At 36.6% G+C, this 17,765-nt stretch overlaps 1 protein-coding gene across 1 annotated transcript; it reads left to right on the top strand.

The window, feature by feature from the left end:
- Positions 1–11,452: 11,452 nt before the first annotated feature.
- On the top strand, positions 11,453–16,708 carry LOC112741257 (pyrophosphate--fructose 6-phosphate 1-phosphotransferase subunit beta). Its single transcript, XM_025790153.3, has 16 exons — positions 11,453–11,817; positions 11,906–12,061; positions 12,160–12,281; positions 12,558–12,611; positions 12,718–12,824; positions 13,438–13,543; positions 14,101–14,164; positions 14,395–14,483; positions 14,646–14,777; positions 14,918–15,088; positions 15,181–15,296; positions 15,489–15,600; positions 15,709–15,793; positions 15,922–15,966; positions 16,243–16,311; positions 16,419–16,708. Exons 1-16 carry the CDS (start codon positions 11,634–11,636, stop codon positions 16,493–16,495), a joined length of 1,689 nt encoding a protein of 562 aa, XP_025645938.1. The 5' UTR covers positions 11,453–11,633; the 3' UTR covers positions 16,496–16,708.
- Positions 16,709–17,765: the final 1,057 nt, after the last annotated feature.

Here is a 17,765-nt window from a genome sequence, read left to right as displayed (position 1 = left end):
CAACACCTTCGACGCATACAGTTCATCAACAACACACGGAGGTTCATCTTTCCGGTTAATGTCCCTGACGATCATGTAGAATACTCCCCAGCCAATGTACCTAAGCTCCACACTCAGCAAAGAACTTCGTCTGTACATGCGCCGTATCCTCCCTAAATCAGCTCCCTTTATCCAGAACCTGTTACCGTCTCTCTTGGGCGTGATGTGGAGGCAATTGTCTTGAGTGTCAATCAAATAAAGATCAGTGGTACTGTACCACTTGAATAGATTCACGATATTAGGTGGGAATTCAACATCATCCTGTGGCGGAACAAGAAAAAACCATGGCAACTTAGTTTTCCAAATGTTTTTTAACAGAATCATAACAACAAAAGAAGGCAAAATTGTGGATATACGTACATCTGTTGCAAAGAGCCCGAAGACATAGAACTGGTTGTACGATTGTTGTATGTTCCTTAATGCATTAACATACCTAACCAACATGTAGAAACAACAACAAATAAAACACAGGGGACCGAAACCTAAAAGAAGGGAGTAGCCAAACATTTTGTGACTCTTTATTTACTTATTCTATGCATGCAGTTATTTAAATATGCTCGATTTTATTCTTACAGATACAGCTGCTATCAAAGGAGGTAGTAAAAATTGAAGAAGATGCTTACCGGAATCCAGGCTCCATTATTGGTTAATTACTTTGAAGATGGCTGTGGTTGAAGGGAGGGAGATGCCAATGAAGTGTTCAGACGAAGAATAGTTGATTAATGAGTGTAACTTTTTTTCTTTTCAGTTATTTTGCTATGTTACTATGTTAGTTAAGAATTTATTAAACCTTTTAATGTAAAATTAATCAAAACGTCGAATCAGTGGTAGAGGGTACTTATTATTAGCCAACTCTGTGTTATCCTAATTTTTGGAAAACGTAAAATATCCTTTAATTCATTTATTATCAAAATATTTTGGAAATGTGTCGTTTATAAATGTGGAAAGATCCCCTTTAATTTAGTTACTTTTGCCTCAAACATGAAAGATTTTTTTAGTTTTATGTAGGATAATAATTTTCATTGAAGAATTTAAATATAAACACTAATAGTTATCAAAATAGGTAGTCACAGGCATTTAAAAAAAGAAAAAAAGATACCCAGTAATCAAATTATTTAAAAAATTGAATTTAAATTTTAAAATTTTAAAATGTTTGTTTCGAGTTTCTACCGGTTTTATTTTAATCTAGCATTAATTTCGATAGTAACAAATGTTGAAGAATTTAATTTTCAAAGGAAATAGTAGTAGTTACGTATAAACCGACTAATTAAATTAATTATTTTATTTAAGTCATAAAACGTGTTCCAACAACTTTGCAAAAATTAATTCGGTTAATAGCAAACAATTAATAATTTCATTTTCCTAGGATTTCTTTTTTTTTTGGGAGGTAAATTAAATTTTATTTAGTTTTTCGTTGAAAACGAGAATCGATGAAGAGGGATTTACGGGGAGTTATTGGGATAGAACAGAATATTTGTTGGAGATTATCGAAAACCGCAAGGTTTTAGTAGCTAAATTACAATTTTTTTTTAAACGCCGCGGTTTAATCCCTCATTTTTTACTTTATATTTTTTTTTTCATTCACAAGCGTGTAACATAAGTATCCTTCAGTAATCACTATTCACCTTCCATCTTCCTTCACAAAACACTCCTCATAGTAACCCCAACCTAACACACAATTTCCTGCTAAAGGTATCGACTCCAACAGCTTCTTCTCGGAGAAAATGTCAAACAAGGTGAAACTCTATCCTAACTCTTCTCCTGATAGTGATCGGTTGTTAATCATCATCTGCATGTAGTGTCATTATAATAAAAATGTAATCGTTGTAAAATCAAAATAAGACAGTTAAGCATTTTTTAAATGAATGGGTGACTGATTTGGGTTTCTGATTTGTTCGTCTGAAAAGGATTTTATGCATTTAGGTTTGATTAAGATTGTTCTGTTAAAGATTCAATAGATCACGACTGTAAACCATTTCAACAAAATATAGTTGCACTGTATGTGGAAAAATTGAACCACTTTGTTTCCAATTCCGAAAACATGCATGTGTGTTGATTTTAAATCAAAAGATTCAACTGTATGAGTTTTTTTAAATGAACTCTGACTTTGTTCCTTTTTGAACTTGGCAACTGTGTGGCACTTGCCATAGATGACGTCTTCGAAGGACAAGGGTAAGAGAGTCCAAGCGATGGATAACGGTACCACACAGAACTACAAGATGAGGTTTCTGAAGCCAGTAATAAGGCCATCAATGTTCAAACTGGTAATTAACATCCGTTGACTTAACACCTCTTAATTTTAAAGTTTTTGCAATACTATCGATGTTTTGACAGAACTTGACCTATTTGTAACAGTCATTACCTATAACTCCCGATGAGCTACCAAACCGTACCCCCTACCTGGACCTGGTTGTGCCTGACGGAAGGAATAACCCCTGTCGGTGCTTCTGGACGCAACTCCAAAGTGGCAAAATTGCATTGACTCGAGGCTGGGAGGAGTTCTATCAGATGTACAAAATCAATCTGGACTCCATGCTATATTTCACACACAAAGGAAACTCCAATTTCCAAGTTCGGATTTTTGATTTTGGTGGCATTGAGAATTCATACCAACTCTGTGATCCTGAAGAACCACCATATGTAAGGACTGGTAATTATGAAATTGCAAAGTGTATCAACATCCCTCCTTCAGCAAGTGCTAGAGCGGTTGCCGCAAAGGTCAAAAGCAAGTGGCCTTTTTTTGTGATGGACCTAACTGCTCGCATGATGTCGTCGCGATTGTTGGTAAGCGTTAAGTTGTTGCAACATTTTGGTTGAAATATTGTTTTACTGAAGAAAGCATTAAATTAGCTAATACTAACTGAAATTTCTTGTGTTATAATCAGCCGAACGTCCCTCATCTCAGTCACTTCACTGGTCAGAGGCACCCTATCATCCTTACACATGGCCACATACAGGTCAAAGCTACATATACAAGGTATAGTGGAAAAAGGGATGGTAGCTTTGGCGTTATTTCTGGAGGATGGGAGAACTTTGCTTCATTGTGCAACTTCGAGCCAGGTGGTGTGGGGGTCTTCGAGGTGATATCAAAGGAGCCAGTGACGATCATCCAGGTTCGATGCAGATAGGATGCATAAGGATGAGTGACTGAAGGCGTAATGCCCCTGTGTTTGACCTCTTTGTCAATATATCATGCTAAGACTTTTCCCGTAGGTTTAGGAAGTATTATATGTTTCTTGTTTGTTGAACAATTATATTGACTTTTTTTGGGTGTTATTAAGTTGAAAACAACTTTCGGTATTAACTAAAACAGAATCACATTCGCAAATATTATAGGTTTCTGCTCGTTTTTTAATTGACTTTTCCATTTTAACTTGATTGGACAAAAATTAGTTTTCCAAGTACAAATGACAGAGTTGCCTTATGTTTTTTTTTTTTTGAAGTATAGCCAGAATAAATTGATTACTTTGTTGGCCTTTACAAAAAATTTAAAAAAAAATCTGGCCCAATAGGTGAGGAAGACAACAAAACCTCATATTTTTGTAAGTGAAACTCTCTTAATATGTTGGGTTTTATATTGACAATTTAAAGGGGGGATTTTTTTTTAAAATTGGTTTTCTTTGACCTTAAAATGTTAAAGAAAAAAAAGTAAATCGAGAAAGATGAAAACACCAGTAATGTTTGAATGAAGCCGTATGTCACCAGTTAATTTTTTTTTTTAACTTGGTTTAATGAAAAATGTTTTTCTTTTTGGTACATGAACAGAATATTAAAAACTTAATTTGGCCCAATCAATGAGTAAAATAGCCCAACCGCAATTTCTTTTAATGACTCAAGGCTGGGTAATTTATTGTGGTTGGGCTTGGATCTCAGTTGGGCCCCTGGTCTAGCGTGGAGTGTGTGCCTTTTATTTTTATTTCTTAAGGGGGCAATTATATGGTACAGATTAAAGGATACAGATTGAATGGGATGTTGACAAGTGGCGAGGATGGTGGATGCAGGGGACATGCTTGGCAGAGCTCTGCAAGCTTGCCTGCCAATTTTGTTGATGGGGGAGCCGGCTGATGGAGTAAAGCTATGTGGTTCCAATGGGTGGTAGGTGGGCTGGGTTATTGCGTTGTGTTTTTGGTCTTGGTCTTCAGCGGTGGACTTGTTTAAGGTAGTTGGGCCAATGGGTGGTGTGGGCTTATTCACTTTGCAGTGGGGTCATGTGGTTTCATTTTGCAGGTCCAGAACATAGATAAGAAGAGGTGGATCTCTTGACCAAAAAAAAAAAAGAAGAGGTGGATCTGGAAGAGAAGAACGAGAACCACAAATTGTCGATCCTAATGAGATAAGATTTTATCCACATCCAAGATCACTCTATCCAACACCAAGCGAGGGTTCTACAAATTGGCAGATTGTCTTCAACCCCATCACCGCTCGTTCGGTTGAGGTTTTCCCTAATTCCACAAATCGTCACAATTAGCGGTAGTATCGTGGATGCCCTGTATCGCGTCACAGGATGGGTTGTTTCTCGCTAAATCAAAGTGGCTCTATCGTCGATACGATGGTAAGTTCTTCTCGGTTTAAAAAATAATTTGTGAAGTCATTGTATTAGGTTGTGTATTTGGACATGATTTTGTTGGAACATGGTTGTTAATGTATATAATTGATTTGATGAATGCCGTATTGAGTGTTTTATACCTGATGTGTCTGTCTGGGACTTCAGATTGTATTCGGGAAGCAGTGTTCATTCCAAGTGTTGCTGGGTGGACTTTTGTGATCCAAGATGCACGTTGGTCGATGAAATTGACAGCCATGGGGTTGCCGTCGCCGTTCGGATGCTGGAAACTGCAGTCACAGGTGTCGCCGGAAGCAGTCGTATTGAAGGAAGCCACTCAATACCCGAACCCAAAGCAGCCAACAAATCTGACTATGAAGGTAAGACAATGGCGTGATGGTTGTAATGTGAATAAAATTTTCAGAGTTACTTGGTTAGGCTCCTTTAACACAATATTGTTGGAGGTACCAGCGGGTGATGGGAAAAAGGTTAGACTGAGAAAAAATATAGATGCTCGTGTTTGTTTGAATGGAAGTTGGTATGGAGTTGTTGGTTTCTTAGTGCTAAGGCATGGGTATTTTGTTGTTTTTTTGTGCACTGGTAAATCCATGATGAATTCCTTGTGACCCTACTGAGTGAACCGATGATTGAATTTTCGAGGTTGATCCATTTCCATCATGAGCACCGGGATGTGGGAAATGATTTTCCGTATCACTTCCTGCTGGTCGTTATGAAAACATATCAAACTTGACTAGTCATTCTTTGCGTCAGTCAAAGTGGATCACAATTAATTCGTATACGGATTCAGCATCGTACTTGAAAACCACAAAATATCCATGCTTTAGTCTTAAGAACTTAGGAAGTGCATACCAACCTTCATTTAACCAAACACTATCATCTACCTTCCTCCGTCTGACTTTTATTCCATCACCCGTTGGTAGCTCCGACAAAATTGGAGTTGATACTCCTTCCCACTTAGCCGAACAAGTAACGTCTTCTGTAGTCGGCTTGACACACTAAATTAAAGTTCGACAACATGTCATCGGCTACAGGCCTCGATAATACTGATTTGGGTTTTGTCTTGAGTAATTCATAATTTTCATACGTAGCGAAAATCTGTCTATGTTTCACGAACGGTTGTACTTACGACCGCTGTACATTTTCCACATACTTCTGCACGGAAGAAAAAAGCAAAATATTAACTAACGATATCTCATCTCAATGCACGACGAGGATGCGCAAAGGGAACAGATGATGTTACTTCTGCCCCAAGAGTTCAGGAAGATAGTGAAAACGAGAAGTACCATTCCTAAACCAACTTAGTCACTTGTGCTGCGGTACCGATTCATTTTCCCATGGAAGACATCCGTCTAGAGGTAAAAAAAATGCTTCTTGTTGTAATTTAGAGTACAAGTGTCCCGGATGGTGTTTGGGTGCATGCAGTAGAGTTATTAAAAGAATCCGACTAATGGATGGTTGGTCCATGTGATGTATTTCTTTGAATTTATATACTTATATTTAACATAGGCTGTTGTTGTGTATGTAGGTGATGAGTGATGCAGACCCTAACCGATATAGTGTCGTTGGTGCTTTGTTACTTCAATGAGATACGGAGTGAAAGCTGGTTCTGCATGAATCCGATGCATGAAATCAGATTTTTCAATCAATTTGAAATCAGATTCAAATGTATGAAACATTGGAAACACCAAGGAGTAGGTTGTGTCCACTGGGAAAGGAAATTGATGAAGAACCTAGAACCCAAAGGCTAAAGGGTAAGTAGCAGTTTCGTGGATCCTTTTTTTTAGGTTTACTGAATTAATTTATTTTTTTGATTCATCTATTGTGTATAGTTGTCGTGCTAAGTTTTCTTAATATCAGGTCATAATAGTCAACAATGTTACGGATACTAGATGACTACATTTTGGAAATATTCAAGCTCTCAATCCCAGGAAGCAAAACCCTGCCTATCAAAGTAAAGTCATGCCGTAGTCAAGTAGCTGATAACATAGAAAGATTCTCTATTGTACAACTTAAAGGAAATGTCCGCAGTGTTTCAAACATTTATTGTTCCTAGTGTTAAATTCTGTCAGTATGTAAGACTCTAAGAACCTCAAAATGTTATTGAACCTAATAATCGAACCTATGATATGAGCGAATAAAAATGTGTTTGTGTTTACGAATCTTCTGCTTCATATATCTATATATATTTCAAACTGCTTTCATACACAGTGTGCCATTTCCCCTTAAATAAAATTTTCAATGAATATAGGAAATCCATAATAACAAAGTAGATTCACAACCTAAACGTTACAAAAGAGATTTAAAACCATGTATGAACAATTCAACCTTGGAGAATACAACCCATTCAATCTAATAATTTGGTTGGTAAATCAAATGTACTAAGAAAGGAAAAAAATCAATTAACACAGCTCTATTTTTTCAATTGTATTGCATAACCACAATGGTAGGAAGTCCTTACCCCAAATGCAACCACAATAAACTGCAACTAAACTACAGCAATGTAAGCAAAACACATGCATATTATTCAACATTATTGTCATCATAATGGACTAAGTAGGGAAAAAATCAATTTACACAACTCTAATTGATCAACTGAATTGCATAATCACAATGGTAGTAAGTCGTTACGCAAAAGTCAACCACAATTTACTACAACGAGAATACAGCAATGTAAGCAAATCACATACATATAATCGAACATAATTATCACCCTAATGGACATATTCATAGTTAACGTAAATAAATACAACTTAAAACTCCTCAATACCAAGCAGTGACAAATACATTGCGGTCAGTAAATCAGGATAGATCACGCTTTTAGAACCAATTATACTTGCATTGCACTAAATTCAGAAGACTAACTCCTTGAAATGGTTAAAGTGTCCTATGCATCGACGCGAACAATGCCATGTACGATCCTTGTTTGTTGCCACAAGGCAGTGACGATGGTAACTGATCTCAGACATCGATCTGCACATGTCGTGTGTCACGTTTATCATCAATGACATCATTATCGCATTCATAGTTCGTAAATGAATGTCTCTTGTCCTGCTGTGACTCCTTCACCTGCTGATAACATCATAATCCCCAATCAGAAACTATAATCATGCATAAAACCATAATGGTCATTCATCGCAAAGTGGTTAAGAGGTGTTTTACGCATCACACCTGTGTTAACGAGTCGAGATTTTTATTGAAAACACCATTCGTGGATGCGATGTCAATGGATTCGCTGCTTTCATGGAGGCTCCGCTGTTTTATAAATTTTTTTTTAGACAAGAAGAAGGAGATCTTCATTAATTTACCCAGTTCATGACACGGAAATTAGATGTTTATATTCAAAAAAATTACCTCAACAAAAGTGTTGTCTTTACCCTTCCGGTTCCTCATACCCGTCGCCGTAAACTTCCTTGTTCCACCCTTTTTAAAAGGCTGCCCAAACAGAGGAGCATTCACATAGTTTAATGGTTTTTAAAGGGGCACACACCGAACAAGATTTTCATAGCAGGAGTCTATTTAGAATAAACAAATCGTACCTTGGTATTAGGTCCTGAGTGGTGTTCGGACTTAATTGAGAACAACCTCGAAGAATTAGCAAACCTTTCTGGACTAAAACCTGAGTCCTTGGCTGATGCATTGCCGTATGATCGATCGCGAGGGTTACCTTCCACACTATGCTGCATCAGATCTGGACAGTGCTTGTAGTAATGACCGTACTTGTGGCAATTAGAGCATGCTCTCTTCTTCCTCCAATAAGACCTCTTGGAAGGGGCTCCTTTGCTTTTGACAACAAAGGGATCGTTGATGCCTTCCACGTTAACATTAGGAGTTGACTTGCCTTGTTTGCGTGACTGCAGGCAGATAACTAAATTGATAAGTTCAGACTGGACTTCATCAAAGTCTACAAGATCCTTGCAAGCAATATCACACAGCTTGTTGCAATTCGATGCTAATGCTCCAACTCAAAACTTTAAGACCCTTTCGATGTCATCATTCACAGGCATTTCTGTGCTAATAAATTCGTTCTTTGCATTCTTTGTCCACCTTTTGTATATCAACGAATCTGGAAACTCAAGTATGTTTTCAAACTTCATGGCACAGAAGATATGACTACAGGGAATACCACGTGATTCAAACAGCTTGTACGAATTTCCTTGAAAATGTTTCGCGTGAAATAACGTGATGCAGATCTTTCATATACCTCCAACGAGGTAATCATCACTGGCTCTGAGCACTGAGACTTAAAGTCAGCTATTAATTCGTTGTTTCTATACTCCTTTAAGGCCCTATCCAGGTTATGCATGAAGTCAATGAGGGTGTTCTTGCGATTAACATAAAATCTGATGAGAGAATTTATACCTTCACACTGTGATGTCGTCCTTATGTAACCGAAAAACTTATCCCGGAGGAAACAATGGGACCACATCTCACGAGTTTTGTACGTCTTTTCCATCCAGGTACTGCCAACAAGGTTGTGCTTATCCAAAATGGCTGCCCATCTCCGATCAAAGTCTCTCTGGTCGTCGTTGTCGTATATAAGACCCTTAAAATCGCGCAGAAAATTAGGATTCTTTATATTTTCACATGCATTTCTCTGCAGATGCCATCCGCATAACCGATGGGTCGCATCAGGCAGAACATTCTTGATTGCATCTCGCATGGCAAGGTCTCCGTTAGTTATTACTGCTTTTGGACTTTTCCCACCCATCGCTTCAATAAAGGTTTCCAACAACCACTTATACGTCTCTGTGGTTTCGTCGGATAGTAGGCCGGAGCCGAAGATAACAGTCTGCCCGTGATGATTGCATCCAGAGAAAATGACCAAAGGCTTGTTGTATTTATTCTTCTTGTAGGTTGAATCAAAGGCAACAATATCTCCAAAGCAGTGATAGTCGATAATTGACTGTCCATCTGCCCAAAAAATATGCTCGAGCCTTTCGTCACTAGTGAACGTATACTTTCCAAAGAACAGCGGATCGTTGTTTGACTTGCTAATCAAATAGTTTATTGCCGCATTGGCATCCCCGTTTTTAACCTTTGACCGACGATAACGATCAATGTGGTTGTACAAATCTTTGCGTGTGAAGCCAGCATGACGATATCCACCCTTCTGGAACGCAATATACCCCATAATATGGCAGGTCTTGACACCAAAATTATGAAGATTTTCCACTTGGACTTTATCGGTGACAGTGAGACGACGATTGGCCGGAACCAGATGCGCAAATTGGGGTGGCGTCAGATCGTGGTTGTGAGATTCGACAAAACATGATACTTTCCATCTACCGCAGCCGTAGTCAAGCTTTACCCTAAGCCAAGCTGGACACTTGGTTCGCGTTAGTGACATTGCCTCCCTTGATCTATCATTCAGATCGAGATACCTCATATTCCTCCAGCCCTCTTTGTTGCAAACAAGTTGCCTACTAATGATTCTACCTTGATTATCCCTAACCACGTCGTCCTTCCTCATTACAAATCCATGCCAACAAGAATAAGCGTTATAAAACTGGCAGGACTCATCCTCTGTCCTAAACTCCAGGTTCCAAATATCCTCCACCATTAAATCTGCTATTCTTTTTACACCACAAACTTCTTCACTCTTGCTAGTAGAATCCAGCGAATCCACATCGTCGTCTTCAGCATCGTCTTCTGCATTCGGTTGATAATCGAAATCATCACCCAAATCATTATCAGAATCATTCTTCACATCATCCTCGTTTATGGACATAATTTAACCCCTGCCATAATTTTACCCAAAAATGTCAATAAACAGAGCCAATGACAGCAACGAAGGGAAGCTAAACTAAGCTGCATGTAAAATTAAATGAACCAAATCCAATTAAACTAACCCAATTATTTACGACCTCAGTATTAGGTTTTAATTTCAATTCCCCAAACCTAGCCACAGCATAGAACTGGACAATGTTACTTTATTTTCAAATTCCAGAATAGCAACCCAACACCGTAAACAGAGAACCGTTGAAAAGGCATAGACTATCATCAAAATTAAACTAATCTGGATTAACAAAAAAACTTAATCAGACATACCTTGATGACAACCAAAGGTTGAGCTTGAACGGATAAAAAATGCACTCCCAAAGGGAGGTGACCTTACCTAATCCAACGCACCTAATTCGAAGTTAGCAAAAAAATGGGGATGGTAACCCAGCTTCCATCAGCCACAGTTTCATCAAAAGCAGAAGTTCAGTAACAAATTTTGAATACTGGAGCCACATCAGTTTAGCATTCGCCATCTCTTCAGTTGACGTCGATGCCTAGCCGACGGAACTAGAGTACCAGTTCCGGCTCCTGTTACTCGAAGGAGATCAATCTTGCTAAATGGACGCTAGGTGGATTACTCTCTGGTGTAACACTAAACGAAAGTGAAAAAACCAAACAAGGTTGGATAGTGGGTACTAGGATAACAAATTTCACTACTGGACGAAGATGTGTTTTTCAAGTTCTGAGAGATGCATGTTGAATTTCAGGAAGAGATGGAGGGTACTTTTTAAAATGAAAAATAAGTTAGATAGTAGAAATTATAATTGCAAATGTTCCCCAATACACTATACAGTATGTATATAATCTAATTAATGTAGTATCTATTATGGTATATGTTCATTAAAAGCTTTTGCTATAACCAATGAATGCATTAATGCAAGGTTGAAAATTTTTTTGACCAATGGCTAAGATAAAGACACATATGCAAGGGTAATTTACCCACAAAATTGCCATGAGTTTGGAAGAAAACACCTAAAAATATATATTTTATATTATTATTTAAATCAATTAAAAATGAGAAAAAGGTGCACATTTTGATAAAGGTGAATTTTGGGTAGGTGGCATTAGTGGTGGAACTGTGGAAGAAAGGATATTGACCAAAAAGCCCAGCAGTATATTCGGGGCGTTGTGTTAGGTTAAGAGGTTCAGCTGTCCTTTTTCTTTTTCAAACCTATTTCTCCGCTTTTTTACTCCTCAGTCTCACTACTCAACTCTACACCAGATTCACGCTTCTCTCTAGTCTCTTCCAATGGCGCCATCTTACGTACCTAACGGCAACCTATCCACCGGTGGTTCAGTCACCGGCCGCTTTGCCAATGTCTACAGTGAGGTTCAGAGCAGCCGCGTTCACCACTCTCTCCCACTCCCCTCCGTTCTCAAGACCTCCTTCTCCCTCGTCGATGGTCCCCGGAGCTCCGCCGCCGGCAATCCAGGTAAGTCATTTCTATCCATTTCCACATTCACTGCTCTTTGATCTCTTTCTGTGTCTCTCTGATCTGTACCATGTGTGTACATTTGCAGATGAGATCGCTAAGCTGTTTCCTCATTTGTTTGGACAACCGTCTGCGACGTTGGTCCCTAGCGAGACACCGCTTCCGGATCAGAAGTTGAAGATCGGCGTGGTCTTGTCCGGAGGTCAGGCTCCCGGAGGCCACAACGTCATCTCTGGAATCTTTGGTATGAATCATTCTTTTTTCTTATTCAGCTCAATCGCTTCTTTGTTATCTTTTTCGACTGTAAATTTTGTTTTTATTTTTATTTTGTCCTGGCGTTAGATTACCTGCAAGAGCGCGCAAAAGGAAGCACATTGTATGGTTTCAGGGGTGGTCCTGCCGGCATCATGAAATGCAAATACGTTGAACTCAACTCGGACTATATTTATCCTTATAGAAATCAGGTACATTTTCATACTTATAGTTTTTATTTTACTCTTTTGGAGCTGAAATTGAACAATGTCCTTGTTAAGCTGTATTTTGAAAATGCTTTATCTATAGTGTTCGCTTTGTTTATATTCCCCTGTATATCATGCATGATTTATGAATTCTGAGGCTTAGCGCCGTGAATTTTTATTAAATAGATATTTAATATTTTGGTTTGCAGTACTCGTGGTTCTGTTTCTTATATCAGTGATGCCAAAATTTTGAGATCTGACAGTTGCAATATCTGTTGGCAGGGTGGCTTTGACATGATTTGCAGTGGGAGGGACAAGATTGAAACTCCAGAGCAGGTGCGGTGCATAATTGCTATGTGATTAGTTCATTTGAGTTCTTATTTTGTCTTAAGTATGGACAACAATAGAATATAAGAATAATTTGATTTACTTATGTGTGTAGTTCAAACAAGCTGAAGAAACAACAAGGAAGCTAGACTTGGATGGGCTTGTTGTTATTGGTGGAGATGACTCAAACACAAATGCATGCCTACTTGCTGAGAACTTCAGGTTTCTTTGTCACTTTATTGTTGAAATGATCCAACTTCTTGGAAGCTATGTTAATTAAATGCTGTTTTTGTGCTTGTTTGGGCGTCATTATTTTGATAAAAAAAATATATTTTTTCAATGAAAAAATATTTTTTTTTATTTTTTAGCGTGTTTGGCAAATTTCGAGTAGTAAAAGTAAAAGCACTAGAAAAATCAGAAAAACATCTTTTTTGAGAAGCTGTAATTTACATCTTTTTTTAAAAGATCTTTTTTCTTTAAAAAAAGATGTTTTTCATGTAATAAATAAACAAAAAAGTACTTTTATATTGTTATATCCAAACATAATTGATAGATAAAAAGATCTTTTTGCATGAGATACCCAAACATAAAATTGCTTTTACTTTTTCATAAGATCTTTTAAAAAAAGATAACTCGAAAAAAGATATTTTTTTAGAAGCTCACCCAAACAAGCCCAAATATGTTGTGTCATGATTAACATTAATATTACCATTCCATCTATATATAATTATTGTAATTGTCTCTATATGAATATAAGAGAAACAATTTCCATTCATGAGTATGTGAAGTGATAGTGTTTATTTAACTATTTTTTGTTTGATGTGGGTTTATGCAGAAGCAAAAATCTGAAGACTCACGTGATTGGATGTCCTAAAACTATTGATGGTGATTTAAAGTGCAAAGAAGTTCCTACCAGTTTTGGTTTTGATACTGCATGCAAGGTAAATGAAGCTAAATAACAAGTCTTCAATCTGCCTTTGTAATTTTGAATTGGTCTAGTTCTACATGTTTTTAACATTTCAAATAAGTAATTTTTTTTTATCACCAATAATTTTCTAAGCATGTAGTAATATTTAGGAACCATTTTTTTATTTTTATGTGTTGAAATGGGAGTGTTGAAGTGTTTGAGGATGCTTTTCAGAGCAACAGCTGTGTTTCAATTTCTCTAGCAATATTGTGAACATATTTGATAAAATATTCGTGTTTGCAACCATCACATTATCCATGGAACTCTACACAACTTGTCATGTTCCACAACTTTCTCAGGATTTGCACTTGGTTTATTCATGATTGCAAATTTGCTATAGCATTATGATATTCGTGAATCTTGTTTCCTAAAAGAAAATTTCTAAATATTAATTGGCCATGTATATTTTCCATTGTTGCCCTCATTTGTGCAAATTGCCAAAAGATGTTGGATAGCATGTGCCCTTTTGGATGCATGCTGAATGATCCCGAGAACTGACCCTGTTCACATGTATATGTTGATTTAATGCAGATATACTCTGAAATGATTGGAAATGTTATGGTAGATGCCCGATCAACAGGAAAATATTACCATTGTGAGTATTCAAATTGAACAACCTCTTAGAAGAACCTTAGAAACTGATTTGTCACCATTCTGTACTGGTTCCTATGTTCTCACTTCTTACAGCTTTGTTTGCTTCACCATTAAACAATTTTGCACTTCAGAACTGTTGATATCATTTGATATTGATGTATCTTTGGAATTTGGAAGATTTGAGGTTATATTTCCAAGCATCAATAAAAACATATGATCATCTGTCTGCAGTTGTGCGGCTTATGGGGCGTGCAGCTTCACACATTACACTGGAATGTGCTTTACAAACCCACCCAAACATTACTATTATTGGAGAAGAGGTTTGTAATAAATTTGATCATCTTGTACATTCTAGCATGTGATGAAGTTAATTTGATATTCTCACACATTGATTTTGTGAAGTTGTGATTAACATTTGCTACTCAGACTGTACCTTTTTTTTATCAAATATACTTGATTTGACCTGTAAATACATATTTCAGGTTGCTGCCAAGAAGTTGACACTGAAAAATGTCACAGACTATATTGTAGATGTTATTTGTAAAAGAGCTGCAGTTAATTACAATTATGGGGTCATTCTTATCCCTGAAGGTTTAATTGATTTCATTCCTGAGGTACATAGCAATCAGCACAAGAAAATTTTCGCCAGTGTTTCTCTGTGTGAACTTGTGATTTTTCCATTAGTGTGTAAATCAGTTTGTATGCTCATACTTGCTGATGATACTGGTTGTACATGCTGTTTTGCGATTTTCAGGTCCAGCAACTTATTGCAGAACTAAATGAAATTCTGGCCCATGATATTGTGGATGAGGGTGGATTATGGAAGAAGAAACTCACTGATCAGTCACTGAAGCTTTTTGAATTCTTACCTCAAGCAATTCAAGAGCAATTGATGCTTGAAAGGGATCCACATGGAAATGTTCAGGTGCCTAATGGCGTTATAATGCTATCTTTTATTTGTTTGTTTGACCCATGATGCATCAAGTCAATGTCAATGGTTCTATCTTCCAAGTTTAGGTTGCCAAGATAGAAACAGAGAAAATGCTTATTCAAATGGCTGAAACTGAGTTGGAGAAGAGAAAGCAAGAGGGAAAATATAGAGGCGAATTTAGAGGGCAATCTCACTTTTTCGGGTATTCTATCAAATTTCGGCATCATTATTTTGAATTATATATAAATTCTAATTCGAATATATGCTAACATGAAATGCCAAAAAGAGTGTAAAACAGATTTTACGAAAATGTTTTGTTTTTAAACTGTATATTTGATAGTTTGCCTTATTTTTTGAGAGTTTATAGTTACCTATACTTATTGGAAATATGCAGCTACGAAGGGAGATGTGGATTGCCAACTAATTTTGATGCTACTTATTGCTATGCTCTTGGTTATGGTGCTGGAGCCCTCCTTCACAGTGGGAAGACTGGATTAATATCATCAGTTTGTGGCCTCTTATTATGTCTTGACAATTGAGTGTGCTTTCGAAGTTGTTTGTTTTGTAACATTGAAGCAGTCAACTGAATTTCTTGAATTCACTCTGTTGACCAGGTTGGGAATCTCTGTGCACCAGTTGAAGACTGGATTGTTGGTGGAACTGCACTCACCTCACTGATGGACGTAGAGAGAAGACATGGTAGATATCTGCTACACTGCAATGGATTCGTATCCATACCATTACTTTTTCTTTTCCAATTACTATTTGAATTATGAATGCTTTCTTTCGTATGGTTTATATGAATATGTAATGTAATTTCTTTGCAGGTAAGTTCAAGCCCGTGATCAAGAAGGCAATGGTAGAGCTTCAAGGTATAACTGACATAAACCGTTAACAATTTTGCCTTTATTACCGTTCTGGCGTCAGCTCTAATTTATATATGAAAAAGTATAGGTAACCAACAACATTTTTGAACAATGTGTGAACAATGTGAATTAATAGGGTTAAAAGAGTAAATTAATCTTAAATTTAATTAGTAGCATTAAATTAGGATGTAGTGTATTTTTATTTGATTGGTGGTTGTTCATGTTGTTGAAGATAGTCATTTTTTGAGGTACTAATGATTATTATATCTCATTTTCTTTCAGGGGCACCCTTCAAAAAGTTTGCCTCCTTGAGGGATGAGTGGGCCCTAAAAAATTGCTACGTCAGTCCAGGTACGAATCATTGTATAATGGACCCAACCAGCCCAATTAGTAAGATCCACTTAGTATAGCAGGAATTAATATATAGATTCAAGTTTTAATGATGATGTTCACTGTAGGTCCAATTCAGTTCTCTGGTCCGGGATCTGATGCAGTTAGTCACACCCTTCGTTTGGAGCTTGAATCACAAGCTTGAGCTACTTTTCCGTAAGGACATTGTTTTGAGATTGGCGATTCATTTGGGATTTTAGGGCCTTGAAGTATATTTATTTGATCTGTGACTTGCTAGGTTTTTGTAATAACGTTTGGACTGTAGCAGTTGCATGTTAAATTCTTATGCTGCCATTCAGCATCGGCAAGTTATGTTCATGATTATAATTGAATAAATGTTTGACTCTGAGTTGGTTGATATTGATTGGTTAATCATTGAATTCCATGTTAACCCTTCTACTAAGAATGTTTCCCTTTAGCCTTTTATTTAGGTCAAACTAAAATAACGCCAGTGGATAACTAAAGATAACTGAAGAAAGGAAAGTTTTAATACAAAATAATTCAATTGAAAAGGTAAGCTTTTCTTTTAATACAAAATATTGCTGTTAATTAGAGAGATAGAAGGAAGAGAAGGAAAAAGAATAAGCAGGGTTTTGAAATTGTCATTTTAAGAGAAGGGAAAAAACAAGAGAATACTCACATAATGATGTGTGTGTGAAAGTAATAGTTTAGATAATGACATTTTTTTATGGTAAATAATTTAGGACCAATTTGGGTAAACAACTTAATTAAGTTCTTTTAAAAAAATAGCTTAAAATATAAGAATTTATATTAAAAGCAGTTTATAAATAAGTTATTTTATATTTGGAAAGTTATCATAGAAGTATTTGTTTTAAAGTTGTATAATAAGTAGGAGTGATAAAATAGCTTGTGAGGAGAATGAGACTTCTTAAAAGCTCTTAAACAATTTTTCGAAAAATTAAAAGTATATCTAAAAAACTGTATCAAATACCCTTAATATGACTTTTCATAAGTCAAAACTCTAAAAAATAATTTTTGAAACTTCCCAAACAGACCCTTAAGTGAAATATGTCAAACTATCTAACCATATTTAACTATCACTTTTGTAAGAAGATATCTTCATGTGAATAGTAGATTAGTAGTAAAAGAAAACAACCAAGATATATGGGAATAATAAGTAATGGTGAACTAGAGAAGAAAATAACAGAGAAGAAAATAAAAGGAAGGGGAGGGGGACAAGCAAGGTTTTAATTGACAACAAATCATAAGTTTTTTCTCACTTGGTGTAGTTGATCATATGAATCAAGATTATAACCCTATAATCTTATATTGCACATCATATCCATAAGGATTTAAATGATTCTAGTTTCACTTATGGTTTTTCCTTCTTAGGTTTTTCATCTCTACTAATTATTGAGCTACAGGTAAGTTACCCTCTGTTTGATCTACCCTAC

The sequence above is a fragment of the Arachis hypogaea genome, chromosome 14, assembly GCF_003086295.3.
Source record: "Arachis hypogaea cultivar Tifrunner chromosome 14, arahy.Tifrunner.gnm2.J5K5, whole genome shotgun sequence".
In the NCBI taxonomy this organism is placed as follows: Eukaryota; Viridiplantae; Streptophyta; class Magnoliopsida; order Fabales; family Fabaceae; genus Arachis; species Arachis hypogaea.
This window is presented reverse-complemented; position numbering and strand designations above follow the sequence as displayed.

Bases quoted from the DNA above. Each gene is read 5' to 3' on its own strand.
- LOC112741257 (XM_025790153.3), top strand. From the start codon at position 11,634: ATGGCGCCATCTTACGTACCTAACGGCAACCTATCCACCGGTGGTTCA. The intron at 12,825-13,437 runs GTTTCTTTGTCA...GGGTTTATGCAG, and splicing joins CTACTTGCTGAGAACTTCAG to AAGCAAAAATCTGAAGACTC. The intron at 14,778-14,917 runs GTACATAGCAAT...TGCGATTTTCAG, and splicing joins TAATTGATTTCATTCCTGAG to GTCCAGCAACTTATTGCAGA.